The following is a 26,085-nucleotide window of genomic DNA, read 5'->3' on the forward strand; positions in this document are numbered from 1 at the left end:
ATAGCATCACAAAATTTATAAGCTTTATAATTATGTAATCAAGGCTCAAGTGAGATGAAATAAGGCCCGTAACCAGTGGTGATATTCGAAATATTTAACAAAGGGTTCGCTAACAGAAAATTTTTCCTTAGCAATTTTTTTCGCTCAAATGGTGCATTAGCAACATTAGCGCAAAAACTGACCTTAAGATATCCATATAAATAAAACAGATGCGTTCGCAAAATTAAGTCAGTTAAAATTTAACATTGTTTATGCCAGAAATATATATTTTTTTTTATAAATAATAAAAAAGAGCGTTCAAAATTGTTTATTTTGTACATATTTTTATATTTTTCATTCAAAATATTTTATAAACATAAAAATTGGTTTTTTTTTAATCAGAAAAAGTCATAGGAAAAGCAGTTAAACAAGAAAAACTTTTCTAAATCATTTATTTTATCGTTAGGTATTATTGTAAAAATAGACAGATGTCATCGTCTTTCTAAATACAATATCTTTCTTACTTCGCTGTTGATAGCCCGAAACGTGCTCCGCAGCCATCTTGTATTTTCTCGCGCACGTGGGATTGTGGGATCTCTCTTATGACTGGACCTAGTTTCGAGAACTCTCTCGAGTCGATCGCGATTGAACCTCGTTTTAGTCGAGATTGGAACCGTCGATGGAGGTTGCACTAGGCGAACAGGGTATAAGGCTCTAGTTTAGTAGTGTTACAGAGTATAATACGTATATTTTAATATATTTTTTAAACGAAACAAAATCACTGAGAAATGTTACGTGTGTTTAACAACGGGTTCGGAAAACTTTGAAAATGTTAACAACGGGTTCGGCCGAACCTGTGCGAACCCGCTGAATATCACCACTGCCCGTAACAAATGTCGGGTCTCAACCATAAAAATGTATGATTAAAATCAATATAGAAAGTTCTGTTTTGCAACTTTATTTACGCCACTTTCTTACATAAAATACTAAATTTTAAGGGTTTTTTTTGGTGATCTGGCCGGAGTTTGATGTATTGCTTTGTATCTGGGCCAACTTATTGATTAATTAATTAAAATGACGGACTAGTTATATTATAATGTACCAGTATATACCCTGCCATATTAACTACATTAAACTGTCAGATCGGTTAACGAGGCAGTTTGCAATTCATTATTTGAGAATAATATCATACAACACTTATAGTTTAACCGGTTGCTATATTTAACTAATGCTAATACAGTATATACGGAAAAAAGACGGGTTGTTTTCATATAGAAGAGAGGAAAACCAGTTTTAAATACGGGTCGATGACATTATAAAAGCATGATTTGAAAAAGTATTATCTAAGCATCGGTGGTTCAGTGGTAGAATGCTCGCCTGCCACGCGGGCGGCCCGGGTTCGATTCCCGGCCGATGCATTTTTATTTTTGTACCGGCACAAAAGCTCAAAATTTTGCTCGTGCAGGATTTTGCGTCCCAGAACGGTAAACTAACGCTTATTGTTGTAGAATACAAATATCTGGGAAATTCGGACGGTCGAATAAACCCGAAGAAATTTTGGGATTCGTCTGTCCCGAATATATCGTGCTCCTTCTCACTTACCGCTCGGCCGTTTCCGTTGTAGGTTTGATCGAAATCACATGAAAATCGAACCCATGGGTATTATAGTCATGTACTAAGTCAAATAAAAAAGGAACAAAACCTGACATATTCTCATCAGTTCATCCAAGAAAAATATGTTAAATATGTTCCGAAATAACAGGAAAAAAATCTGTTATTTCGGAAAGAAGAACGAAATTCCGTTATGACGAAATGCGAACGAAGCCCTTTTAAATAACAAGCAGCTAAATAAACCAATAGCGTAGTCCGTTTCATACGAAACTAAGCAAGCAAACCAATAAAATAATCCATTGTATGAGAAACAATTATGCTATTGGTTCGTTTACTTAATCGCTTAGACATCCACGATACGAGATTCCTCGCCTCCATACAATCGATTTTTTTAAAACTTTCTAAAAATTAATACTTTATATTTATAAAATTCTCAAATTATGCGTTATTAAATAATAAATATTTATTAGCTAATGTTTTGCAAGGAAAAAAATATTTGGAATATTTATAATGTTTGGCTATTTTTACCGTTTCCATCGTCTGGTCGCTTCGTATGTGTACCGTGCAGCAGTGGGTGGATGAGCAAAGTCGTTAAATGGACTGGATGCGATGTTTCTTCCGTAATATCGGAGAAAACTGAATAAATTATTTAAGAAATTAATCAAAATTGTATAATAACTTACGTATTTATAAAATGGTTCGTATAGTTTATTATATATCCGTTACCCGCTTCATTTATGCTAATTAGGAAACAGTATATGTGTGTCAGTAGGTTATTTAATCAGGTTTTATACTTAGCACACGCAGATACACTTAGATTTATCCCTCAATTTGCATAAAATATTAATTAATATATTTATCATCATTACTTTACATATTTTATTCTTTAAAGGTTATATGATGGCAATTTAAATAATGACGATTGCAGTTCTGAATGAGGAGTTTGGACACCAAAATTTTAGTTTGTTATTCCCGTGGCTCTGGTAAGGTCGCAACTGCATCATTCAGAACTGCATTTGTATCTGAGCTAATGGAATTATGGTAGAAGTTACTTTTACTAGTTTGTGTATGGTTGGAGTGATGAGAGATTCTGCTCGGTCGATACTAACCGGTCTGGTTTTTGGGGAAGTGGGGTGATGGGACGGGATAATTCCGTCAAAACTTTTCCCTACTAGTTTTGTTTTTAAACCTCTTTCCGGGGCTTCCTTAAACTTGCTTGGCACTCGAATGTTACCGTTTGCACTGTCGACTTTCGGAACCTTCCTTAGATGTTTCATCCTGTCGTCGATGTTTTGTCGACTGTAAACCTGTGCTTGTTGCGTACTGTTTTTCCAGCCTGACAAAAAAAAGGGGAGGCTCGTTTAAAAGTTTTCCTTTTTTGACAGAGGTGCTCCTTATTTTGGAAAAAATTCCCGAGAATCTCTGGAAAATGGTTTTTGTTGAAGTAATGATGTGTGTGACTGACTTTAAATCCGTAATCTCCCCTATTATCACAATTATCATCCAGGTTAAAAAGGGTTTTTTTGTCTATGCAAATGGTCTTTATGAAGAAAATTGATGTATAGTAACATAAAACTCTTGTGGTGTAAGTACTCTTGTAAGTAACAAAATTACCACAGAAATATCTCGTCTTGCCACCCTATCTCCCATAAAATAGACATGGTTAGTATTTACAGAGTGCAATCTCTCATTGCACTGATAATACAGGTGTATTGTCAGTTACATTATGTTATCTAAAAGTAACCAACTAATAGTCTAGTCTATAGTTTGTCTATTTTAAAGTAAGTTTTAATTTATTCATCAACAGCATCTTATATATGAAACTGTTTTGGATATGTCCTAATTTTTTATACAGTTGACAAAATAAATGAATATAAATCAAATTTCATTTATTTTGCTGATTTGTGAGTTTAATAATCAATTGTAATTGAAATTTTTGAGATGATGAAATTTTAGGAGTTGAGGAGGAATTACTTTAGCTGACTTTGTAGAAATTGTCTAACTTGTGTCATTTCTACTCTGTTTATATTTTATTTTGTTGAGTTTTCTGTATAATTAATTTCTACGTTAAAGTATTGTTTTGTAAAATCTTTAATGCACTTTAATATTGGATTAAATTATGTAAAAACAAAATTCAAATATTTTATTTGAAACATAAATTTTGTGCAAGTTTAATTTATGTATGCTCATTAAATAAGGTTATATAGTAAGAGATTGCTACTTATTGATGAAACAGTTAAAATGTCCCATAAGAATAGAAACAACATAAATTAATACTACATATATTAATTACATAAATACATAAATTATTAACCCCTTAAATGAGTTTAATATTTCTTGACTTTGTTATTTGTATTTTATTTGAGTCTAGTATTTAACTTAATTTTCAATTAGATATAATTTACGGTTGGTAACTATGATACTCGGCATTTTAACAGAATTTTGGAATTTATCAGACAGTATCAAATTACTGACAGATATGGTCTCTTGCATGAAAACATTTGGTTGTTATATTGAATTCAGAGTTGTTTCATATGAATTTTGTACTTTGAACACATCACTGGGCTTTTATTTTCTTTAAATTTTTAATATTCTTAAAGTCTGAAAATGAAAAAAAAAAATTATTTTTAAATTCATTAAAGACAGAAATTGTACTAATTCATTCACTATTGAATAGATTTCTAGTAATATAAAAGTATAGAATTCAGTAGTCATTTCTGAGGTAAAGCAGTTTTTTGTTTACAGTTTAAAAATAGAAGTTATGACCAATATTTAATTTTGTTTGTAATCCTAAGTTTAAATGGAAGGGGGACAAATAGCTACCTGTAAATATTCTGACTTTAAATTTCATCACACTAGTGTTTAGTGACTCAAAGGTATTATTTTATAGTCTTTTGAAGTGGTTTGAAACAGATTTTTATGTGTTATTACAAAAATAAGTTGCAACAAACTTTCAGAGAAATTTTAAAAAAATCTTTGTTAGAAAAAAATTTATAATAATTATCAAAATCACTTTTAAAATCTTATTTTATCTAGTTTTATGTTTTTCTAGTGATGCAAGAGTGATTTAGTGATAAGAATGAGACCAACTTTTAATTTTTGTTGTTGAAATTAATTCCTGTTATTAAAAGAAGTGAAATGTATAAAATGGAATTACCAGAAATTAATTTTATTTATTAACGAGATTATTAATTATTTGTAGTTTTATTTGAGAAATATTTTAATATTTTTGTCTTAAATATATGGAATTATTTACAACTGAAATTATAAATGTCTATTGATTTCCAACTTTGGCAAGGGAAGTGCCTGAGATTACATTTTTTTGATAATGAATAATCCTTTAAGGAAAATAAAAATAAAAAAATAGAAGTATACAAATTATAATTTGTCAAATAATTTGTTTTTTGTGATTAAGCATTAGCTTGTATTTAATAGAATAACACTTAAAATTTTGCATGTAATTCCTTTTTTTTTTATAATTTAAATTCTTTGCTGTTCTGGTTGGGGGTTCTTTTCCATTGTGTAGAATGTCATTACAATGTATTAATTATTTTAAATTAATTATATCCTGGGAAACAGTTCATTTTTTTCCCGAAATTCCGGGACAAGCAAAAGACCAGAAAATGAGAAACCCTAATTTATAAGCTATTAACAAGCTATTAATTGCTTATAAATTATCTGTTAAGAACAACAAAGAATTTAAATTATTAAAAAAAAAATGAATTACATACAATAAAAGCAATTTTAGATTTTAGACAACATACTTTTTAGACAACATATTTTTTAGATATTTTAAGAAAAAACTTATGGCTTTTTTTTTTTTCCTGTTTCTTCTATTTTTTCCATAAAGATTTTAATTAATTTTAATATACCATCAGAGAACTCTATTTAGAGCACATTTATAGGACATAAAATTCTCATAATTAAAAAATGAATTAGAGGAGAAAGCAAAGCAATATTATTTCAAATGGTCTAGAAAAAATGACAGAACAAATATAAATAGTCTCCTCATAACTTGAATAATACAAGACATCAAAAATATTAAAGTATAAATCATAGTATGATACCAGTCGGTTCAATAATAGTATAGATGCTTTAAAAAATAAAGATTAATATATGAAGAATATTAGTTAAAAAGATTAAAAGATCATTTCTAAGTTTTAAAGTTAAAACTATTCGTCAAGAAGAGAAGTAAGAAATAATGAGTTAGACGACTACAGTTTTATATGAAATACCGATAGTAGTCGCAGATTGTTTTCAAAACTAAAATGCAAAAATAGATGATAAATTTATAATCTTTCATTATTATTATTTAAATGGTGTAATGTGTAAACTTTGAACTTTCGCACTAGCATATTTAGTCAAAGAATTAAAAGAAAATATAAATGTCTATTTTATAATATTACTAAAAAAAAAAATTACTAAGAAATTAAAATTGTGTGTATAAGTTATGTAAAATATGAAGTTATAATTTGATTTTATATTAATTTAGTTTTTTCAAAACATTTTAATGTTGACATTTTGAATCTTCTGCAGATGAAATTTCTAATTCTGAAAAATTTAAGCGTGTAAAAGGTCTTTAAAAAAATCTTAGAAATATTTCACAATTGTCTTTTACTTCGGGATAAACAATTATTTGTTAATCTGACTTTTATTTATTTGCAGAGAATGTTAAATATAAATTTGTGAAGTTTCTGATGTCAATTTTGTTTTTATATATTTTTTGTAATGTTGATAATTTGATTAGTTAATAAGTTTTTTTATATTCTATTTTGAGTTATTACATATCTACATTTTAAATTTTATCTGCTACTACAGTTGTACGCATAAACAAATCTTTGTAATGTCTGATAGCTCTTAATGGAAAAAAAAGTAACATTTCACATTGATTTTAAAATGAATTGTGTGTGTGTGTAAGAGATCATTATACACAGTTTTTATCATATAAACAAAATGTACTGATTGAGACTGACACATTTCAAATCACTGCCAAATTTCAGTGCATAAAGATCAATGTATTTAATGTGTTTTGTGTGAGTAAGAGCAACTTCATAAGTTTTTCTTAAAATTGAGTTGTGGTGCTATATGATCCTGGTATTATGCCTCCAGATTTCCTCTTCTGGGAATAAGTGAAGTACAGGGTTTATGCTGGTACCAAAATTAGTGACTGCAATGAACTTTGTATATGCATACAGGATGCTATTGGCTCTATGTCAAGGAATTGAATATTGTTTAGATATGAGAGGAGCATATATGGAGATTTTATAATTGTATAAAAAGTTTGTATAATTGTGTTTATCTTCAAATTGTATACCATACTTCTATTGTAGCTTATACCTAATTTTACTTTCAAAATTCACTCAATCGACACTCTGTACAATGAATGAGAGTGCATTTTTGCTCTTTCAGATATGATTGGCACTCGGTTATATGTTGTCAGAAAAAATCTCAAATAGCAGGATTTATTTCTACAGTTTAGCAAAAATCTAACTGAAAATTTTCTTGTGTAAAGACAGTTTTAGCCAACCAACTGAAGAATTATAACTTACCAGCTGTGATGGATCTGTTGTTTTGATATGTTAGTAAAGTGTGTAACATATTACATATGTTAAATAATAATTTTATAGTTAATAAATGAATATTTAAACTTTAATATATTAAGAATTTCAGCAAATCAATTAATATATCATTAATTGATTTATTTAATCTTGCTCTTCCTCCAAAGCTATGGAAGCAAAGATTGGAGGTTTGCTTAACATAACTGACAATGCATTTGTGTAATAAGCAGGAGTTGTGGGTTCATGTTTTACTCCAGGTTGATCTTTCCTTCTAGAATTTTCAAAATTGAAAGTTAATTTATATCTAATTATTTAACGTCAGATGATTGCTTCATTGCTTGCCTCTAGCCAAATTGCTTTGAGTCCGATACTTTTATTATATCCCAATAAATAAATAATCCAGTGGCTGATTTGATGATGTGTCTTTTTATTGCTTAGCAAAATATCAAGTGTCATTTAATTTTAATTTGCTATTAATTAATTTTTGTTCAATGATTCTTGAATTATTGATTTTTATTTTATTAAACATTATTAACAAACACACTATGTATAGCGTATTTTAATTATCTATTATTGATCATTAGAATGTACCGTTTTGAGTTTCACAAACTTATTTGCTTAATTCAAATGATTATTCTAATGAACAATAACATGTAATTAAACAGCATATAAAGCTAATCAAGACCAATTTAAGGTCTTTATAATGTATTAATTTACTAAATATGATAGTAAAATCACTTGGTTATAAGCTCTCTTGATATTACAGCTGCCTTAAAAAGAAATCTTTTCCTGAAGTAGAATTTAAATATGCATCCTGTTATTGCAAAACAAAATTTTAATGAAAACCACTTTATTTAATTTTATAATTTATTGAAAATTAGTATTTATACAATTGTGAAACATCTATTAACTTTTTTTTTTGTTTCAGGAAACAAATTTCAAAGAATTAAGAAAAAAACATAGAGAAAATATCAAATCATCCGAAATGCAATTTTTATAATGTAGATGTTAATATTCAGTGTTTGAATGTATTTTCTTATAGAAAGAATAATGCTATAATCATCTAATTACTTTCTGAAGCAAAACATGGGAACTGAATTTCATTTTGATACAAGAATTAGACGATGCTACGTTCCTTTAATTACACAGCAAGTGAGTATTATTGGTTACTTGATTCAAAGTAATGACTAGAAATATACGTAGATGCTTTGTCTAGTGTGATTTGTTTTATATCAATTTATTGTCATATTCAATTCATTATTAAGGCTGTTATTCCTTTTAAAATCAGTGATATTTCGATATATTGCTAGTCTTTGTTTAATGTTTTCAATAGATTCTTGGAAATTTTGGTGTAAAGTGAAACAACATGAAACAAAACCAATTTTACCTTAGACTGAATATCGAGTTTTTGCAAACCTACCTTACTTAATTCCCATCTTGTAGAACCAATTTTACTTTTTATAAAGAAAATTTAGCAGCAATAATTGTAAATGATTACAACAGTACTTTCCTCAACAGTATAACAAAATGACATTAAATGAAATGACATTTAATGAAGATTTCAGTAATAATTTAAAAAATTGTTGAATTATGATCAGTTAACAAATTATAAAAACTAACATAAGTAATGTTGTTTGTTGCATAGAATTTATCAATAATAAAAAAAACAGTTTAGTGGATGGACAGATGGCCAACGTTGTTAAGGCATCCACTCCACTCTAAGGATCGGGGATCAAATCTAGATGATTGAAAAGCCCCTGGAATCTTTTGGGGATGGTTTGTTTTGAATTTGTCAGGTCCTGTAAAGGTTTGTTTTGAATTTGTCAGGTCCTTACCACCTGGCTGCCTCCATTCTGGGCCTGAGTAAACCCATGATAGGTATGATTTAAAAGGTCCTCTTGGTACTCATGAGGTGGATTGTCAACAAAGAAACTTAGTTGTCATAAAAAAAAAACTAAATTTTATTTAATTATCAAAATTTTTCTTTAAATAAGTCAGTTTAATTTAAAAATAAATCAAAATAACATAAACAAACAATAACTCACCATCACCTGCTGTAAATCATCAGGCTATAATTTGGAATAAATAATTCTAAATTACAAATGAATCTGGCATTAGAGAGAGGTGTTAGTTGACATCTCATATTAAAATTAATGTAAATTATTTAATTAAATGTGTAATTATTAATTTTAGTACAAGATGGAGTCTAACGCCTCCCACTAATGCCAGATTCATTTGTAATTTAGAATTATTTATTCCAAATTATAGCTCGATGATTTATGGCAGGTGTTTGTGAGTTATTGCATTACATCGGGTTTGTAGGGATGTTTGTATGTATAAATAAACAATAACCAATGTCTGAATTAAATTAATCATAAATTTAACTGTTGGATTTTCAGTATATTTTTAATTAAATTAATTACTGATCTTTTAGAACAAATTCCATATAGTAAATGCATGCTAGCATCTTAGGTTAAGATTAATGTTTATCAATTTACTTTGATGTAAATGAAGCAATACCAGTTAAATTACCAATATTGCTGGTAGAATAATAATTTCTAAATTAATTAAATTCAAAAGTTTCCAATCATTGATTATAACTTAAACTGGTGTGCCAGTCTACCTTTGGATTGCTACAAATTCAATCAAGATTGGATTGTGCAAAGGTAGATGGTGGAATATTCATCTACCTTTCAGCCAAATTCCATAATTATTATTTAAAATTAATGTTTATTCAGAAAAATTAAACAAATGTACTCTCTTAAATTAACTTTAATTCTTACATATATTTTTTCAAAAACTTTACAAAAACTTGTATATAAGAAATAAAAATGCTTTGACAAACTATGTACTTACTAATAGAGTAATTATCAGTTACTGATTCAGTAGTCTGATTAACTATTTTTTCTGTATTGATGATAAAATCATTTATAGTTTAGAACTCACCTGCAGTGTGGAAGATTTTGAATTGTCAAATGTCTTCTTTATTTATTTGATAAATGCATTGAATTATGGCAATGGAAAATTTGTTAGCTTCCAGATACTTGTGTTTAATACAGATCTTGTAAAGATAGTATAGACTGGAGAATCTGTTAGATTTAAAGATGAAAAAGAATTTTATAATTACATTTACGTTAATGAAATTTGTCACATTAATTTACTTAAAAATATATAAAGAAAACAGAGAAAAACTTATTTGTGTTCTGTTTTAGTTTTGCTTAATTTGAAAATTAATTGTAAATTAATCTAAAAATATTTTAAAAATTTCTTTAGATTTCCCTATAAAGATACAAAATTAAATTATTTTCAGCAATATTTAAAATCAAAAATACATTTTTGTTTTGTTTTAAATAACAGAATATTTGTAATTTTTTTTGTTTAATAAATTAAATGAAATTATTTTAAATGATAGTTTTTATATTATCGAAACAACAACAAAGTTATTTCAAGCATAAATTTATTGCTATTTTTAATATATAAGAAATATTAATCTATCCCTTTATAATTTAATTAAGCACTGTTATAAATCATTATATATATTTTTTCCAGCATCGTTTACATCACTTGCATAATATTTCTTTGAGAAATCTTTCACTACCCTCTCATACAGCTGACTGTGATTCAAAAACTGGGCTACATTTTACTCTACATGATAATTGTGTATCACCAGGTAAACAAATTTGATTAACTTTAATTAAATTAATTATAACTATCTGAATTACATTTTGTTTTTAGGTACAATTATTGATCACAAGGAGATAAAATATTCTTATCTTTGCAATCATGTGGTTTTGGGTGATAAAAACTTGATTATCTGATAGAAACTATTAAATTAAATCACAATTTTTAACAAAAAACACCATAAGATTACTGTATTGAGTCCCTAAACAAACACTATATTTATAATCTAGAATAGAGCAAACACACATGAGTAATATAAGAGGATTTGTATAGTTACTAATTTCTGATGACAAATTCTACTACTAAAAATAATTTTTGTAATTTATTTTTAAACTTTGTAATAAACTAAAATCAATAAAAGGAAGGTTGCAAGAAATATATTTTGTGAAGTAACTTAGCTATTTTATCAGATTCATCCGTACACACAAAAATTGCTAAATGGATAATCTAATGCAGATAGTGTAAATGATGATAAATAATTAAAATATGAAACTGAAAACTTATAATCTATTTACTCAAAATTTGTTTTAATTCACTATTTTTATAAAATAAACTTTTTCAGTGCTAAATTATCTTAAAATTGGTTACAGATTGGTTGTAAGAAAATATGTGAAGAATGTTAGCAAAGAAATCTGTGGTGAACTTTTAAATTTGTATTACTGTACAAACAAATACTTTTAGTATTTACAAAGAAAGATACTTTAAAAAGTACAGATATACTAACTTGATGTGTTCAGTAATATTACCTATTCCTAAAGATAGGAATATAATGCATAGAACTTTTTGTTGAAAATTTTTTACTTATACATACTAATAAATAAAAAATTCTAGTGTTACACTTATAAACTTTTAAATATTGCATGGATAAGAGAAATAAACATTATTCAATGAACTATTCTTCTCATATTCAAGATATCAATATTTTAAATCTTAGTTTTAATTTATTTTAGCCAATCAGTTATTTTTCTGTTATACAGTTAAATTTGAAATTCAGTACTGAAATAACTTTACAGTTATCATCAGGTTATTAATGCATCATCCTTGTAATAGTTTCTGTAAATTGTCGTCATGTGTTTTTAATTATTTAATTGTTCTTAATAGAATAATTAAATAATTGAATAAGAATTATACAATGATAAGATGTATATTTTATACTGTTAAATTCACATTACAATAACAGTTTCTTTTTCTGCAAAGTGTTGTCTTCACATATTTAGTGGTTACAGTCAATGATGAATAAAGTATTTGATTAATAAACAGTAATATTTTAGTTATGAATGTTAAGGAAGTTAAAGTAAGTGAAGATTATTCTATATTTATGCATAAATTCTGCATTTGATATTAGAAAAGTAGCTTTCTATTATTTTTTTTTTAGAAGTTTTAACTGAAATTCTGATATTTTCAAATAATATAACATATATATCTACAGCAGGACTAGCAATCATCAATCAAGTACATTTTTAGGTATTTTTATCTGTATAAATGCCAAGTTAGAATTGCTATTAATTTTTGCTATATTATTATGTTCTTAATACTAAAGAGTTATATTTAATACTTCAGATATTTGTCATTTAACAGGAACATGTAAAATATATTTGATGTTTATATGCTTCATTAATAACTGATTGAGAGTTTAAATCCTTAGAATTGCAATAATCTGTCAACCAGACACTAGCATCTGGTGATATGCCCCACTTATTCCAGCATCTTGGAAAGTTTTTAAGATGACTCAAATAAAAATTTTTGAGTTAAAATTGAGTAAAGATAGTAGCATTGTATTGAAAAATATCAATTTATTGTCTGATTTTGTTAAATTTTTTAACAATTAATTGATACATTTAGCAAATTTTAAATATTCTGTATTTATACAGAGATAACCAATAAGTAAATAGATACATTAAATTTCAACAGTATTAACTCCAAAATATACATTGCCATATCTGAGAAGAGTCTTCTGCCAATATTCTCTGGTGGGCCAATGGATGAAATGTCCATTGTTTACGGATGACATAGCTTCTTGTCATGCTGCTAAAAAGACCCAGAATTGGGTGGAAACAAAATATCTGTAAGCTTCTTTGGACCAGTCAGTCACCTGACATGAATCCCATCAAACATGTCTGAAATCTGCCAGATAGTGCAGTGCAATGACTTTCACAAAAGCCTGCTTTCTGTGGAGAGCTTTTAGATTGTTTACATGCCAAATGGTTCAACATTTCACAAACCAAGATATCAAGATAGCAGAACTCATTGTTTCCACATCTGACTGGGTTGAGGCTTTGAAGAAAGCAAGTGGTGGGACAACTAGGTTTTAATATGCATGTGTTATTTGTATCAAATAGATACTGTGAGATAAGACCATGTCTGAAAATAAAGGTGTCTACTTATGGGTTGTCTCTAAGTATTTATTAATATACATACATACAGAGACATTACATAACATATAATGAATGAATTATTTGTTAGAATTTGTGGAATTTTCAAATATTTGGTTGAGATGCTAGTTAATTAGAAAATTATTTAATGAACATTTTTGAATTGTTGTCTGAGAGTTTTTTAGATTTTAAGAAGTATATGATTTATAACAAATTATTTTCTACATATTTTATTAACATTAAATTTTTTTCCTAGCATGTTATAAAAGTGAAGTAATTTATAATTCTCAGGTAAGTTGAATGTTAAATATTATTAATAATTAAGAGACTTCTAAAGTGGCAAACATTAAATACAGTCAACCCCCTATAACACTGTTGATTATTCCATTTTATATGAACTCCATGTTGTACAAGTCACTTAGATTTTACAAATACATGAGCTGTTCACAGCCCGGCACACATTTGTATAACATGGAATTCATATAAAATGGAATAATCAACAGTGTTATAGGGGGGTTGACTGTATACAAATAGACTACAGTTATAATCAAAAAAGTACTGATATTTGAAACAGATAGATTAAAACAAGATGAAATATTTGTTTTCAATTATGTTAGTAATTATATGCATCATTGCTATTGTAAAAACACTTTCATCCATATCAATAATATAACTAATATTACATTAGTATAAAATGTTTAAAGTTCATGAAATATAAACAGGAAATACAATTTCAAAGATAAAATCATAATATATTATGATTTGAAGTTTAACTGTAATTTTTACTGTAAAATTTTATGCTGTATTTTGTAAGTTTTAAATTAATGTAAAATTAATTATTTAGAACAGAAGTGTTTTAGACTAGTGGTTCTCAAATTATGGTCCATGGACTACTGGTTGTCTGTGAGCATTCATTGGGTGGTTGGGTGGCCTGCTAACTGAATTACTTATTTATCCAAAATGTAACTTTATGCTATTAGAGGAAAGAAAATTTTTATGTATGGCACACCTTTTATTTTAGGTTACTGGATAGACAAAATGAATGACATACATCTAAGGTGGTGATTACAGGATAAGAAATGAAGGGAGCATAAGTGATCCACAGATCAAATAAGTTTGTGAATCACTGCTTTAGATTACATTTTGAATGTATTTAATGTTGGATAGGATAAAATAATTTTTTAAATATGATAGTTTTTAACATTTATAGTAGATACTCTTTTAATTCAGAATCCATCTTGGAAGAGTTTTGAAGTATCTAGTTTTCCAGATAATGTGAATAAAACTATATCTTGTATCCTTTAAACAAAAATATTGATATGAGTACATTATCATCAAATCATATTGATCTGTTTTGTTATAAAATAGTTAATAATATAATAAAATATCTAATATTTTATAATAATAATAATTTTCTGAAGTTTCACTATACAGATTTTGGAATCTGTATAGTAAAACTTTAAAAAATTAAAATCTATAAAGATTTTAAATATCCTGATCATATAAATTCTCTTTTGATATGATTAATTTCAGTTTCAGAAGAGACCAAAGAACTCAAAAATATTTGAATAATTGTAAGTATGTTTTATTAGTATGTACAAGACGATTGTATTGTGGATTGCCCAATAAACCATATTTTCCAATGTTTTATAAAAAATATGGTTTTCAAGTTCAAACAAATTTTTTACTTTTTTGTCAATGAGAAGGGCTTAAGCATTTGTGGATATGCTCCTGATTACACACAAATTTATCCATATATTATTTTCAGTATACTATGACTAACACACACTCACACATATATAGTGGAATCTCTATATTCGTCATTAATCTGTTCCTAATGATCTAACAAATATGGAAAATGACAAATATAGAAACAGTTTTTCTCATAATAAATAACTGATATTCAATTAACCCGTTCCATCCTAAAAAAAGATACAAGAATAAAAATTCTGTTGTTTGTAAAACTTTATCTTTATTGTACTCAATAAATACAGTATAGTGATAGAAGGGGAAGAAGAAGAAAGGTTATTATTGTTTAGAAGATATACCATCAATTAAAACATTAGGTAATTCCAATTATGATCTTGTCATATTAAATTCTTTGGCTAAGTTGGAAACACTAGAGAGGTTGTGACCAAAGTTTACATTTTTAAAATGTGAACATTGAACACCGCCAACTTGTAAGCCTAGAAATTTGACAATGGTGTTTGGAACGTCATTGGAATAATACTCGGCAATCCATTCAAATGGAATGCAAGTTTCACTTCAAGCACCACCATCTTGTAAGATGGCGATGCTTGACATTCACATTTTAGAGATGAAAACTTCAGTCACAACCTCTCTACTTTGTCCCTTTTCAGACTTAGCAATAATTTTTTTTATCTCTATTGTTGTTCTAACAGCTTTCCATTTTTGCTGTTTTTCTTTCAGTGCACTTTGTTGGAGCCATTGGAACTTGAGTTTTTGAAAATAATCAATGTGAGAAACCAAGAACACACACAAACGAGACTGATTAACTACAGCTAGCTGCCATAGTGTTGCCAACTCAAACTTCAAATTTATAGCTAGACATTTTAATAAAAATATTCAAGTCATATTGTTTCCATTAAAATTGTTTGATTTTTATAGCTAGATAGCATCATAAAAATAACTAAGCCATTATAATTTAGGTAATTTGCATAGCTAGATTGTTTATAAAGCCACTAAATCTAAAAATTAGCACTAATATTTACACTATAAAATTAGCACTAATATTACAAATTTTTAGTGGCTAAAAAAATCTAAAAATAGCAAAAAATTAGCTAAATTGGCAACACAAAGCTAACACAGTTAGCTGATCAGTGTGAGCATGAGATTGTAGCACTACTGCCGATGTTGGGAATGATGATGAATACAAAATACTGATGAATATGCAGGGAGAAAGTCATCAAAATGGGACAAATTACAAATATAGAGCTTGATGAAGATAGAGGTTCCACTGTAAAGTACAAAACATAAATTTAATAGTGTATTCAATATTGAAATTATATCCTATATCATTTACTAATCTTATAATTCTTTATTGTTATTTGAGAACTTAAATATTCATATTTTTACAAAAAGATGAATATATAAATTACATAAAAAGAGAAAATTAATTTCTAATGTGTTCAGGAACAGATTAAAAATATCTCCTTTTCAAATTACTAGAGTTAAGCAAACAAAAACAAAACCATTAAATACCAGTAACTTTACTTTAACAAAAACTTTGAACATTTTTGGCCTTTTCCAAGGCCTGGCTGAGATTTTTTAATGAAACAAATTTCAAAATGGAATGCTAGAACGATAATACAGTAATACCCCGAACTTACACGATAGGTGGGACAAGCGATAACCACGTAAGTCAGAGTATAATTTCTCAATGTGTGTAAAATCCAAGTCGGATGTATGTAAGCTAATAAATGTTCTCGTTAATCTTATCTCGTCTTTTGATTCATTCATTGTTACAAGAAATCACCACATAGTCTCTCGAGTCTCCATAGATATAACAAACACAGAAATAAATAACACAAAATAAATTGTATCTGTGTGTCAATTCTGCACGACACGTCTGAACATGTAAGTTGAACAATAGTGTGGAGGGAATGAGTAATCAAGAGTTGTGTGGTACTCAAACAAAAGATGAATCGACAAGATTTGAAGATCGCGTAACTCTGGGTTCGCGTAAGTCGAGGTATCACTATATTCAAAAATGTAAAGTTTTCATTAATGTTAGTGGTATTTAAAGTTTTGTTTTTGTTTGTTCAGGAACAGCTTTGTCAAATTAATAAACCCATCTAGACAGTTGCGAGTACTCTATAGGTTTTATAACATTGTACATAAATTTTAAAATATTGGTGATTAGTCAAAGACATAATCATAGTATGAAAAGTAAATGCTTTTGGACCTTTAACATTCCATTTCAATAAATAATTGAACTTCTCAAACTTTTTAAGCAGCATTATTTTTTTTCTTCATACAATTTAAAAATGGAGTTGTTTCAGGACAGATAAAATCACAAGTAGTTATATATGTAAATATATGCTTTTGTAATTTCTGAAAAAAACTTGATAAATTTTTATAATTATTTATCATTTTGATTTATTTACTAATACACACTTCTGGCAGTGTGTATTAGTAATATAATTCCATTCAAATTGTATGAATCATTAAATAACATTTATATGCTACTCTTAATTATAATACAAATTCATTATAATCATTTCAGTTGTGATGGTTATATTTTACAAATGAATTATTTATCTTAACTGAATATAAGATATAACAGTCAAAGTTTGGTATCATAAGAATGGTGAAGTCTTCTGTTTAACTGAATGGACTGTGCATTTCAGTGGTTTATCATATATTGGGGAACAAGTATGTACTTTTTAAAAACTATAAATAAATATAAGATATATTTGAAATTATCTGATTAAATTATAATAGTCAATGATTATAATATTATTATTATATTGTCAATTAAAATTGATCTGTTTTTGTTATATTCTTATAAATAAATAATAACTAGGATCAAGTTCATTGTTTTTAATGCCTGCAAATTGAACTGAGTGGGATTTTTGCTTAAATCTGGACTTTATTTAATGTATTTCAAAATAGAGGTGATATCTGATTTGGTGGCTGCTTTTGGAAACTCAGTTCCTTTCAAACTGCTTTGAAAGGATTTAATTCAGTTTGTGAGCAATAGTTTTTGAGCTATTCAATGTTGTCAGTCAGTGATGTTTAGGAATATACAAATGAATATAGAGCTGTTAAGCTTGAGTTCAATCAAAGCCCAATGATCTTTGTAATGAATTGGGCTATTTTCTGCTACAATTAATCATTAAATTCTAAGTAATTTGGTACTAGTGGTAGATGTTAAGCTCCATCTCTTATTAAATTTAATAATTATAATTAAATTATTTATTTTACAATTTAATTAGGTAGGTTTGAATTAGTTAATTTAATTACATAGTTTAATTTAATAATAAATTATTAAATTAAACTATACCAAATTGTTTGGCTTTAATATCATCAGGCTTTGAGATGTTTATACTATATATGCTGGAGTTTATACTCAATTGTCACATTAATTTGTTTAAAAACTTGAGGAATGTCAAGACAAAATTGAGTGGTGTGTGTTTATGCTTGTAAACAGAACTTGAACTGCTGTATGCAGTTCATAAGCACTCAATATTCCAGCTTAAATCTATGGCAGAGTTTTCCTTTGGTAGTTCTCAAGGACATTATCTGATTAGAATTCCAAATGGTCTACAATATTCAGATCTGGACTTGACATCCATATCAAGTTTGGTCAATATCAGTCAAGTGGTTTCAGTGGAGTTTATTTAAATCCAATGACATTTGAGTGAAAAGAAATGAGCTTTATTCATTATGCACACTCAGCCCAAGAATTTTTTTAACATTGACATTTCTACAGTGAATTTAAAATTAAGTCTGGATTGGGTATACAGGTCATAGCCACATGCTAAAATTTGCCAATTCAAGAAGCTATTTCTGGAAGTTCTGACATTTGTTTCCAAATCTGTCTAGTTTTTCTGGTTACTTTTTGAGTGCTAACCTGATTTCTGCAGATGTTGAAATGGGTGTATATTTCAGAATCCGTCTAATGAAACTATGCATTTTGTGTAATTTCCAATGGCTTATTAGCATATGGCATAAATCAAAACAGCTGAATATTTCCACACTTCTGTAAATTATAACATGCAGATTACTGAATAAACTTGTTATCAATAGCAATTTTCACATATTTTTAAGAATTTTTGGCTTGTTTTTACCCTGCTGGCACTACAGTCTTTTTTTCATACTTATGTAGGTTTGGCCAGCCCCACAATAGGAGAGACTGAGTGGTGAGGGACAGGACTAGATATATCTTGAACTTACTTTCCTTGATAAATTTCTAGGTTTGCTCATCCAGATTTGATCCTGGATCAAGTGTTAGGCTAACACCTTGATCACTTCTTCCATCCAGCTGTCACATCTCAGACACTCAAACTATGTAGTCTATTTATAGCTTAAGAAAATAAAATAAGATGTTATACATTATACAAAATGCCTAGTTTTGTTACAGATGAAGCATTCATCTGCTTTTAGCATCTGCAGGAATAAGATTAGTATTTTAAGAGGTGATCAGAAAAACTAGACAGATTCTGAAACAAATGTCTGTTACAGGTTGTACTAGAGATTCAAGAAATGGCTATGCATTTCTTGAATTGGTAAATTTCAGCATGTAGCTGTGACATATATCCAATCCAATCATAATTTTAAATTCACTGTAGATTGCAATGACAACAATTTAACCTTTATGGATATAAATTACAGATAAAGATATCATTGAAAGATATATAACATTAACTTTAATCTCAATATATGTTACCAGTTCAAACACTGTTATGTTCTAGGAATTATCACATCCACACACTGTAATTACCAGCTAATCAACAGCTTTATTTTATTCAAGTGGAAAAATTGTTGACATATTGAGATTAAAGAAATGGAATAATAAGGATAAATCATACTAACTTTTCACTAGATAACTACTAAGCTAATGTCATCAGACTCTTCTTTCGTGAATGGTCTTCTTCTGTATGATTTTTTGTTTTTTCTATTACCTATTTTAAAATTAGCCTTGCTGTGGTAGGGAATATGAATAAATTGATGTACTGTAGATCTGTTTTACACTTTGACTTTAATATCTCTATCTGTGAAATATCAAGCATGACATCAGCATAGAGAGGGAGTAAAAATTGGAGAAAGATTTGACAGGGAGAAGGTACAGTACATAAAGGACTTAAAAGTAGTGACATCATATTTGAATGATTCCATTAGCAAAAACAAATTGGAAAGAACAAAAATTAGAACAAACTAACTTTTGGAATGCAGTATTATACTTCCAAACAAATACAAAATTTGAGTATTTGAAATGTGTTCTAGAGACATGAAATTCAAATAAAATACAAATTAAATTCATTAAATATTAGAAATGAATAATTTTAAACATTAACAAAAATTGAACAATTAACAAAACACCCCCTTTCCTTCCTGAATGATTTATATATTTTCAGTGTGTTTAATACTTTAACTGAAACAATGTGTATTGGATAAGTTGCTTCTCTTGCAACTTGACATAAATATCTACTTCTAACACAACATGCAGTCAATATAGTTCTCTCGTTTACCTTTTTTGATTGTATACTTGGTCTCTGACCTTCACTTGTAAAGATTGTGATGTAGAGTCAGTGTATTTGAGGGTGTATCCAAATTGGATGTGTGTGACACCCTATAAATTCCCAGAATTTGAAATATATCCAAGTGGCTCTTATCATTTCTGAACAATATGAAAACCATGGAGTTTCTTCTGTATGTGATCCCAGTCATCATCTCATATAAATACTAAATTTTTGTTATAAGATTTGTCTTGAGTCTCTCTATACTCTTGGATTGCCACTGCTGTACATTTTTTCCTTTATTGTAATATTTGTTGATGACACTCTGAATTAAGCAGTCTGTATAAATATGTTGCCTTGCTATACTTCAGAAGCATGGCAGTACAGCTTTCCCTTGATAGTCCGACGGTTTTTAATCCGACATGCTCAGTAGTCAGACACATCTCCCATCAAGGTACCCGTCCCCGTGAATCTTCCCACCCAATTCTTACTCGATGACATGCATTTCGTGTGTTTTCTGTGAGCAGTTCTGTTCGAACAGTTGGAATAGGGAATATTGTAGGTTACTGCTAGCAAAACAATGCCAAATATGTAATCACTTTCAGTAATCCGGATACTTTTGTAATCCGACACCCCTTTGGTCCCATACCATGTCGGATTATCAAGGGACAGCTGTACTTAGAAACCAGCTTAAAATTTCCATCTTCTCATGCATTAAAACATATTGATTAATTACTTGACAATGTAAACCCTATAAGCCTAAATGTAATTTTTGTTTAAAGTTTTATTTTTAATTCTTACTATAATGTCTGATGTATATATTCACTAAATTGTAATAAATCAGGTATATCTTTATTCAGTGTTAATTTGTATTTGATATATACATTATTGATTACAGAATTAAATATTATTGGTTTTAGATAATATATGAATTTAAATTACAGATTCCCAAAGAAGGGAAAAACTTTAAATCAAATACATTACTGTTTGGAATGGTAGAAGGATATTATGGGAGTAAAGATAGTTTTCAGGTAAATTTTGTAATGAATTTTTTCAAATAAGTTAGAAAAATAAACTTTATATACTGGTTTATTCAAAACATTATTTAGCATTGGCAAGCTGAAGAAAAATGGGAAAATCCAGGATATTACATGGAAGTAGACCCTTCTATTGTTCATACATCCTATTCAGTAAATACTTTAAGAAGGTAAATAATAAATCTCATTTCTCTTTTTGTTTAACAAATTAAAACACTTTTGAGTACTGATGAAAAAAAATATCTTAATCACATTCACAATAAAGGATTCAAAAGTATATGTGGTTATTACAGTTTAATAATTTGGATGAATAAAGGTCCTGCAAGTTTGTTCTTTCTCTGAGCCAATAAATGAGCTTGCTGTGGGTATTCAAATCATATTACTAGAACTTACCAGTAGGCTCAGCAGTGGTAATTTTGAATGCTACATTCTAACATTTTGCAGTAAATAATTAATAGAAACTATTATTAAACATGATGCTTATCTAACATAAAATTAGAAATAACATGTTCATTATGTTTGATTAATCAAACTGTCCACTTAAACACATGTCCAGATTAAATCAAAAAAAGACACAAACATAAAGCAATGTTAAAGGGCAGTTATAATTCCTGAACCTCAATGATATTTTGTAATTTACAAACTGTTTCCTGCTTGTTCGCAATTTTATGTTCAATATGATATAGAAAACAATCCGATCTTCATCACATAATGCATTTTTGTTGGTGCTGTTGATACTCACTATAGATACAAAGCATGGTGCACATCTGCCTGATCTTGACATGGTTTAGGACAGGGTTGTCCAATCTTTTTTCCTAATGGGCCAAACAAATTAGAAATTTTGGTATATTCAGCAGGCCACAAAGGTAATTTATATAAATGTGTTTTTAAAAAGTTCAAAATGTGAATATCAAATTTTAATAACAAATATATATTACAAAAATATTATATATATTTAATATTAAGTATTTAGTAATTTATATATATACAGTAGAGCGTCGTTTATCCGAATCAATTGGGGACTGGGCTTGTTCGGATAACCAATTATGTACGAAAAAATATATTAATTTATCCCGTGTTGAAATTTTTCTCCGTTGCATGTCGCTTTTTGTTGAATTTTCGTCGATGTTAAGCCTAATGAAGCCTATTGTATCATTAAAAATTATTTTTTTATTTTGTACAAACAAAATAAATACAGTAAAACCTGTCTATGGCGACCACCCACGGTTCCTTCAAAAAGTGGTCTTTTAGACAGGTGGTCGTCAAATACAGGTGGTGCTGTAATACCGTATTTTCCGTACGTATTTTGCGCACTTTTGAGCCATTTCTATTAAGCAAAACTCGAGATGAGCAAAAATAAGCGAATTTTTTCAACGATATGGCTATATTGGTATTGTATTTTATTCTTATCGGATAACCCGATTTACAGGAGTCGTCATGATATTATAAGACAGATTAAATACCAATATTTTAAACATTAATACAATACTCACTTTTTCTGGATTATAATGCACATATTATTCCAACTTAATTAATTCGACTCGGTTTTTTCGTTCGCTCCTCAGTTACGTGTATTACGTCATCGATATACAAGCGCGTCCTATCTCTCCATCACTTTGCTTTTGGTTTTCGTTAGTTTAATCTTATTTTAACTTTAAAAATACTGTATTTTTTAATATTTAATATTTTCTTAATTAATTAAGTACAATAAGAAAAATTATTAATTAATAATAAAACGATTTTATTATTTTTTCTCATTATACGATTTCATTACAATCGCGGAATCGAAAAAGGAAGTAAAACTGATTTTTGCATTAATGCGTTTATTGTTTTTTGAATATTTTGCCTGCGAAAATTACTTGGATATTATTTTTCTAAAAATATCGTGGAAATAAGGTAGGTTGATACAGAAACTATTTATCGCACGTGTACTGTATATGAGCTTCAAAATAAATAAATAAAAATAGATTTTATCAAACGATGAGATCAGCCGATTAATTGTATCGTGTACAATATTTTACACCCCCAAGGAAAATACTGTAGGTCTAGGGTAAAATAAATTTTGTTTTCCCACAGTTAAACTTCGCCGCTAATTGCTGTTGTGATAACTTTAATACGATCTTCTAACGACAGCACTTTGCATTTCGGACATTTTCCAACAAACTGAAATGAATTTCCTTTGTTGCTAGACTAATTTATTAACACCTGCACCTAATTTCGAGGGTGGGAGAAGTGCCCGGGATGGGTTCGAACAAGAGTTTAGACTAATTTATTATATTAGGAGGGGGAAACGTTGTTGAGATGGGTTCTTACAATAGTTTAGACCAGATACATTCGCGAAAGTGGTCGCTTATTACAGGTGTTATATGTTGTTTCGGACCAAAAATCGATGCCCGCGGTCACGTTACACAGGTGGTCGTTTAATACAGGTAACTTATATGAAGACACTATGGATAAACTATTCCGTGCCAGAATTTTTGCTTGTTTTGACAGGTGCCCGTCGAATGCAGGTGGTCGCCTAAGCAGTTTTCACTGTATAATGAAAAATATAAAAACAATAAAAAATTATACTTCAGAAGTTAATTTAGTATCAAAAACATAAAATATTTGAGTAGCCAAAGACTACAGTGCCACAGCACTGGCGAAAATTTAAATTTGTCGACTGGAATTCCTTCGGATAACCGACCTTCGGATAAACAACGTTCTACTGTATATAAATTACTAAATACAAAAAAATACTATATATATATAGTATTTTTATATTTTATATATGTAATTTATATATATATAAATTATACTCTCACAAAATAAAAATAAATTCAATGCGATTTTTGATATTGCCTTCCTTTTATACTGCTAGTATGTAAGTAAATGTAATTTTTACATGTGCATTCCATGAATTAAATTATTATCACATATATTCTTTAGGAATATTTCTCTTCTAATCATTATGTCAGAAGAAGTAAGAGTAATTGTTATATTTATGAACTAGAGAGAGTTATTCTTAATAGATTAATATTTGAATTTAGCATAACTTTCAGTTAATACATTACAACTTTTACAAACTTTTTTGAGTTGAAATTTGAAAATTAACTTTTTTTAAGTCAGAATTGATTTAAAAATTGTCAGAAATTAATAAAAATGATCCAGAAAATTTGCAGCATATAAGCAATTTATAAGTGAAAAATTTTAATACTTTGATTTAATTTTGAAAACAGTAGTAGTAATTAAATTTTGACTATTTAATACAGAAATTTCAAAACTGTGAAGTAAGTTACTTTAAATTGTTTAAAGAGCTTGAAAGTTTATTTAAGCTCCTTAAGCAGTTTTCAAGATTTTATGTAATTTTTTTATATGTTTTATGTTTGTTGTTGTAAAGTTACATGTAGGCAGTTATATAGAAGTGTTATGTCACCCCGATTGAAAACCCTGGGTTAAGCTATCAGCCTGTTGCTCTGGGGTCTCAGAACAAATATAGACAAATAAAAAAAATCCCAGGAATTTTTCAGGTGGTAGTCCATTCAGATATTTTAGGTCCCATCCCTTACCACATGGCTGTCCTTTGTGGACCTGGCCAACCCTATGATAGGCTTGATTAAAAAGACTCTTAAACCTACAGAGCAGAAAGAATAAAAAAAAGGCAGTTAAATTTTGATATTGCAAATGGATATATCAAATAAAAATGCAGGAAATATTAAATATAACTATTTATATAATAAAAATATTTGTAGCTAATTGTCAATATTTTCTTAAAATTTACATTTTTATATTTTCAAATTATCAAATTTTAAGTTTAAAAGTCATATTTTGACTATCATTGAACTTAGATACTTTATTATATCATTACTTCCATTTTGAACTTTCTGTATTTTTCACTAGAATCAGGACAGTCGAAAGAGCTATCGTTCAGACCCAAGCTTCGGTACAAAGGATTCGAGCCAAGATTGAAGAAAGATTAAAAAGTACAGGAAATTTACAGCTTCTGCAGTCAGAAATAGAATTATTAAAATTGAAAATAAGTATGCTACGAGCAGAACTTTGTACACAATGCAAGAGGATCGAGAAGCTTCGGCAGCAGAAAAGAAATCTGGATCAGCTTGGAGAAGGAAAACGTAAAATTTTTTAACATGAAATATTGATTAAAAATTAGACTATAAAACATTTAACAAAATTAGTAAATAAGAAACATATTTTTGATGAAACTAAAAATGTTTACTAAATTATTGATACATATAAACTGACAAGTGTCAAATTTTAATGAATTAAAAGGTTGTTTATAAAATTTCATATAAATTAATATGATTTGTATTTACAAAATAATGATTTTGAGTACTTTTATTAATATCTAGTCTAGAAGTGTGTTAGGGCTATCTTTTGTCTTCCAATCTTCCTACGCTACTGCTTCGGTCCTTTTACCACTTTACAGTAAGTGGGCCATGACAGTTATATATTTACATGAAATAGTTCACAGCTATTATATATTTACATAAAACAGTTTGCGACTGTACAGCTTAACGGGAAGTAGATCACGACCACAACACATCCCTTAGTTGTTATGCAGTTTATATTTTTACTTCTATAAAATTTTATTAGCACATTTATAATAAATTTTCAAATTAAATAAAACATTAAATCTCTGTTTTTT

At 28.2% G+C, this 26,085-nt stretch overlaps 1 protein-coding gene and 1 non-coding gene across 3 annotated transcripts in view; both read left to right on the forward strand.

The window, feature by feature from the left end:
- Positions 1 to 1,326: 1,326 nt before the first annotated feature.
- Trnag-gcc lies at positions 1,327 to 1,397 on the forward strand. The gene has a single exon. It is a non-coding gene; the product is annotated as a tRNA-Gly (tRNA).
- A 739-nt stretch (positions 1,398 to 2,136) lies between these two features.
- LOC111640779 (UV radiation resistance associated protein-like) overlaps positions 2,137 to 26,085 on the forward strand; it is a 33,566-nt gene continuing 9,617 nt past the window's right edge. Inside the window, exons 1-9 of one of the 2 annotated variants that reach the window (XM_023386842.1) lie at positions 2,137 to 2,287; positions 8,077 to 8,300; positions 10,698 to 10,818; positions 13,458 to 13,492; positions 14,432 to 14,495; positions 17,499 to 17,596; positions 21,348 to 21,434; positions 21,513 to 21,610; positions 25,320 to 25,552. In XM_023386842.1, the coding sequence (XP_023242610.1) occupies positions 8,235 to 8,300; positions 10,698 to 10,818; positions 13,458 to 13,492; positions 14,432 to 14,495; positions 17,499 to 17,596; positions 21,348 to 21,434; positions 21,513 to 21,610; positions 25,320 to 25,552 (802 nt within the window). In that variant the 5' untranslated portion in view covers positions 2,137 to 2,287; positions 8,077 to 8,234. The remainder of the gene's footprint in view (positions 2,288 to 8,076; positions 8,301 to 10,697; positions 10,819 to 13,457; positions 13,493 to 14,431; positions 14,496 to 17,498; positions 17,597 to 21,347; positions 21,435 to 21,512; positions 21,611 to 25,319; positions 25,553 to 26,085) is intronic. The other variant, XM_023386846.1, reaches the window with a different exon arrangement.

The sequence above is a fragment of the Centruroides sculpturatus genome, unplaced genomic scaffold, assembly GCF_000671375.1.
Source record: "Centruroides sculpturatus isolate CEXI.00-Female unplaced genomic scaffold, Cexi_2.0 scaffold163, whole genome shotgun sequence".
Classification (NCBI taxonomy): Eukaryota; Metazoa; Arthropoda; class Arachnida; order Scorpiones; family Buthidae; genus Centruroides; species Centruroides sculpturatus.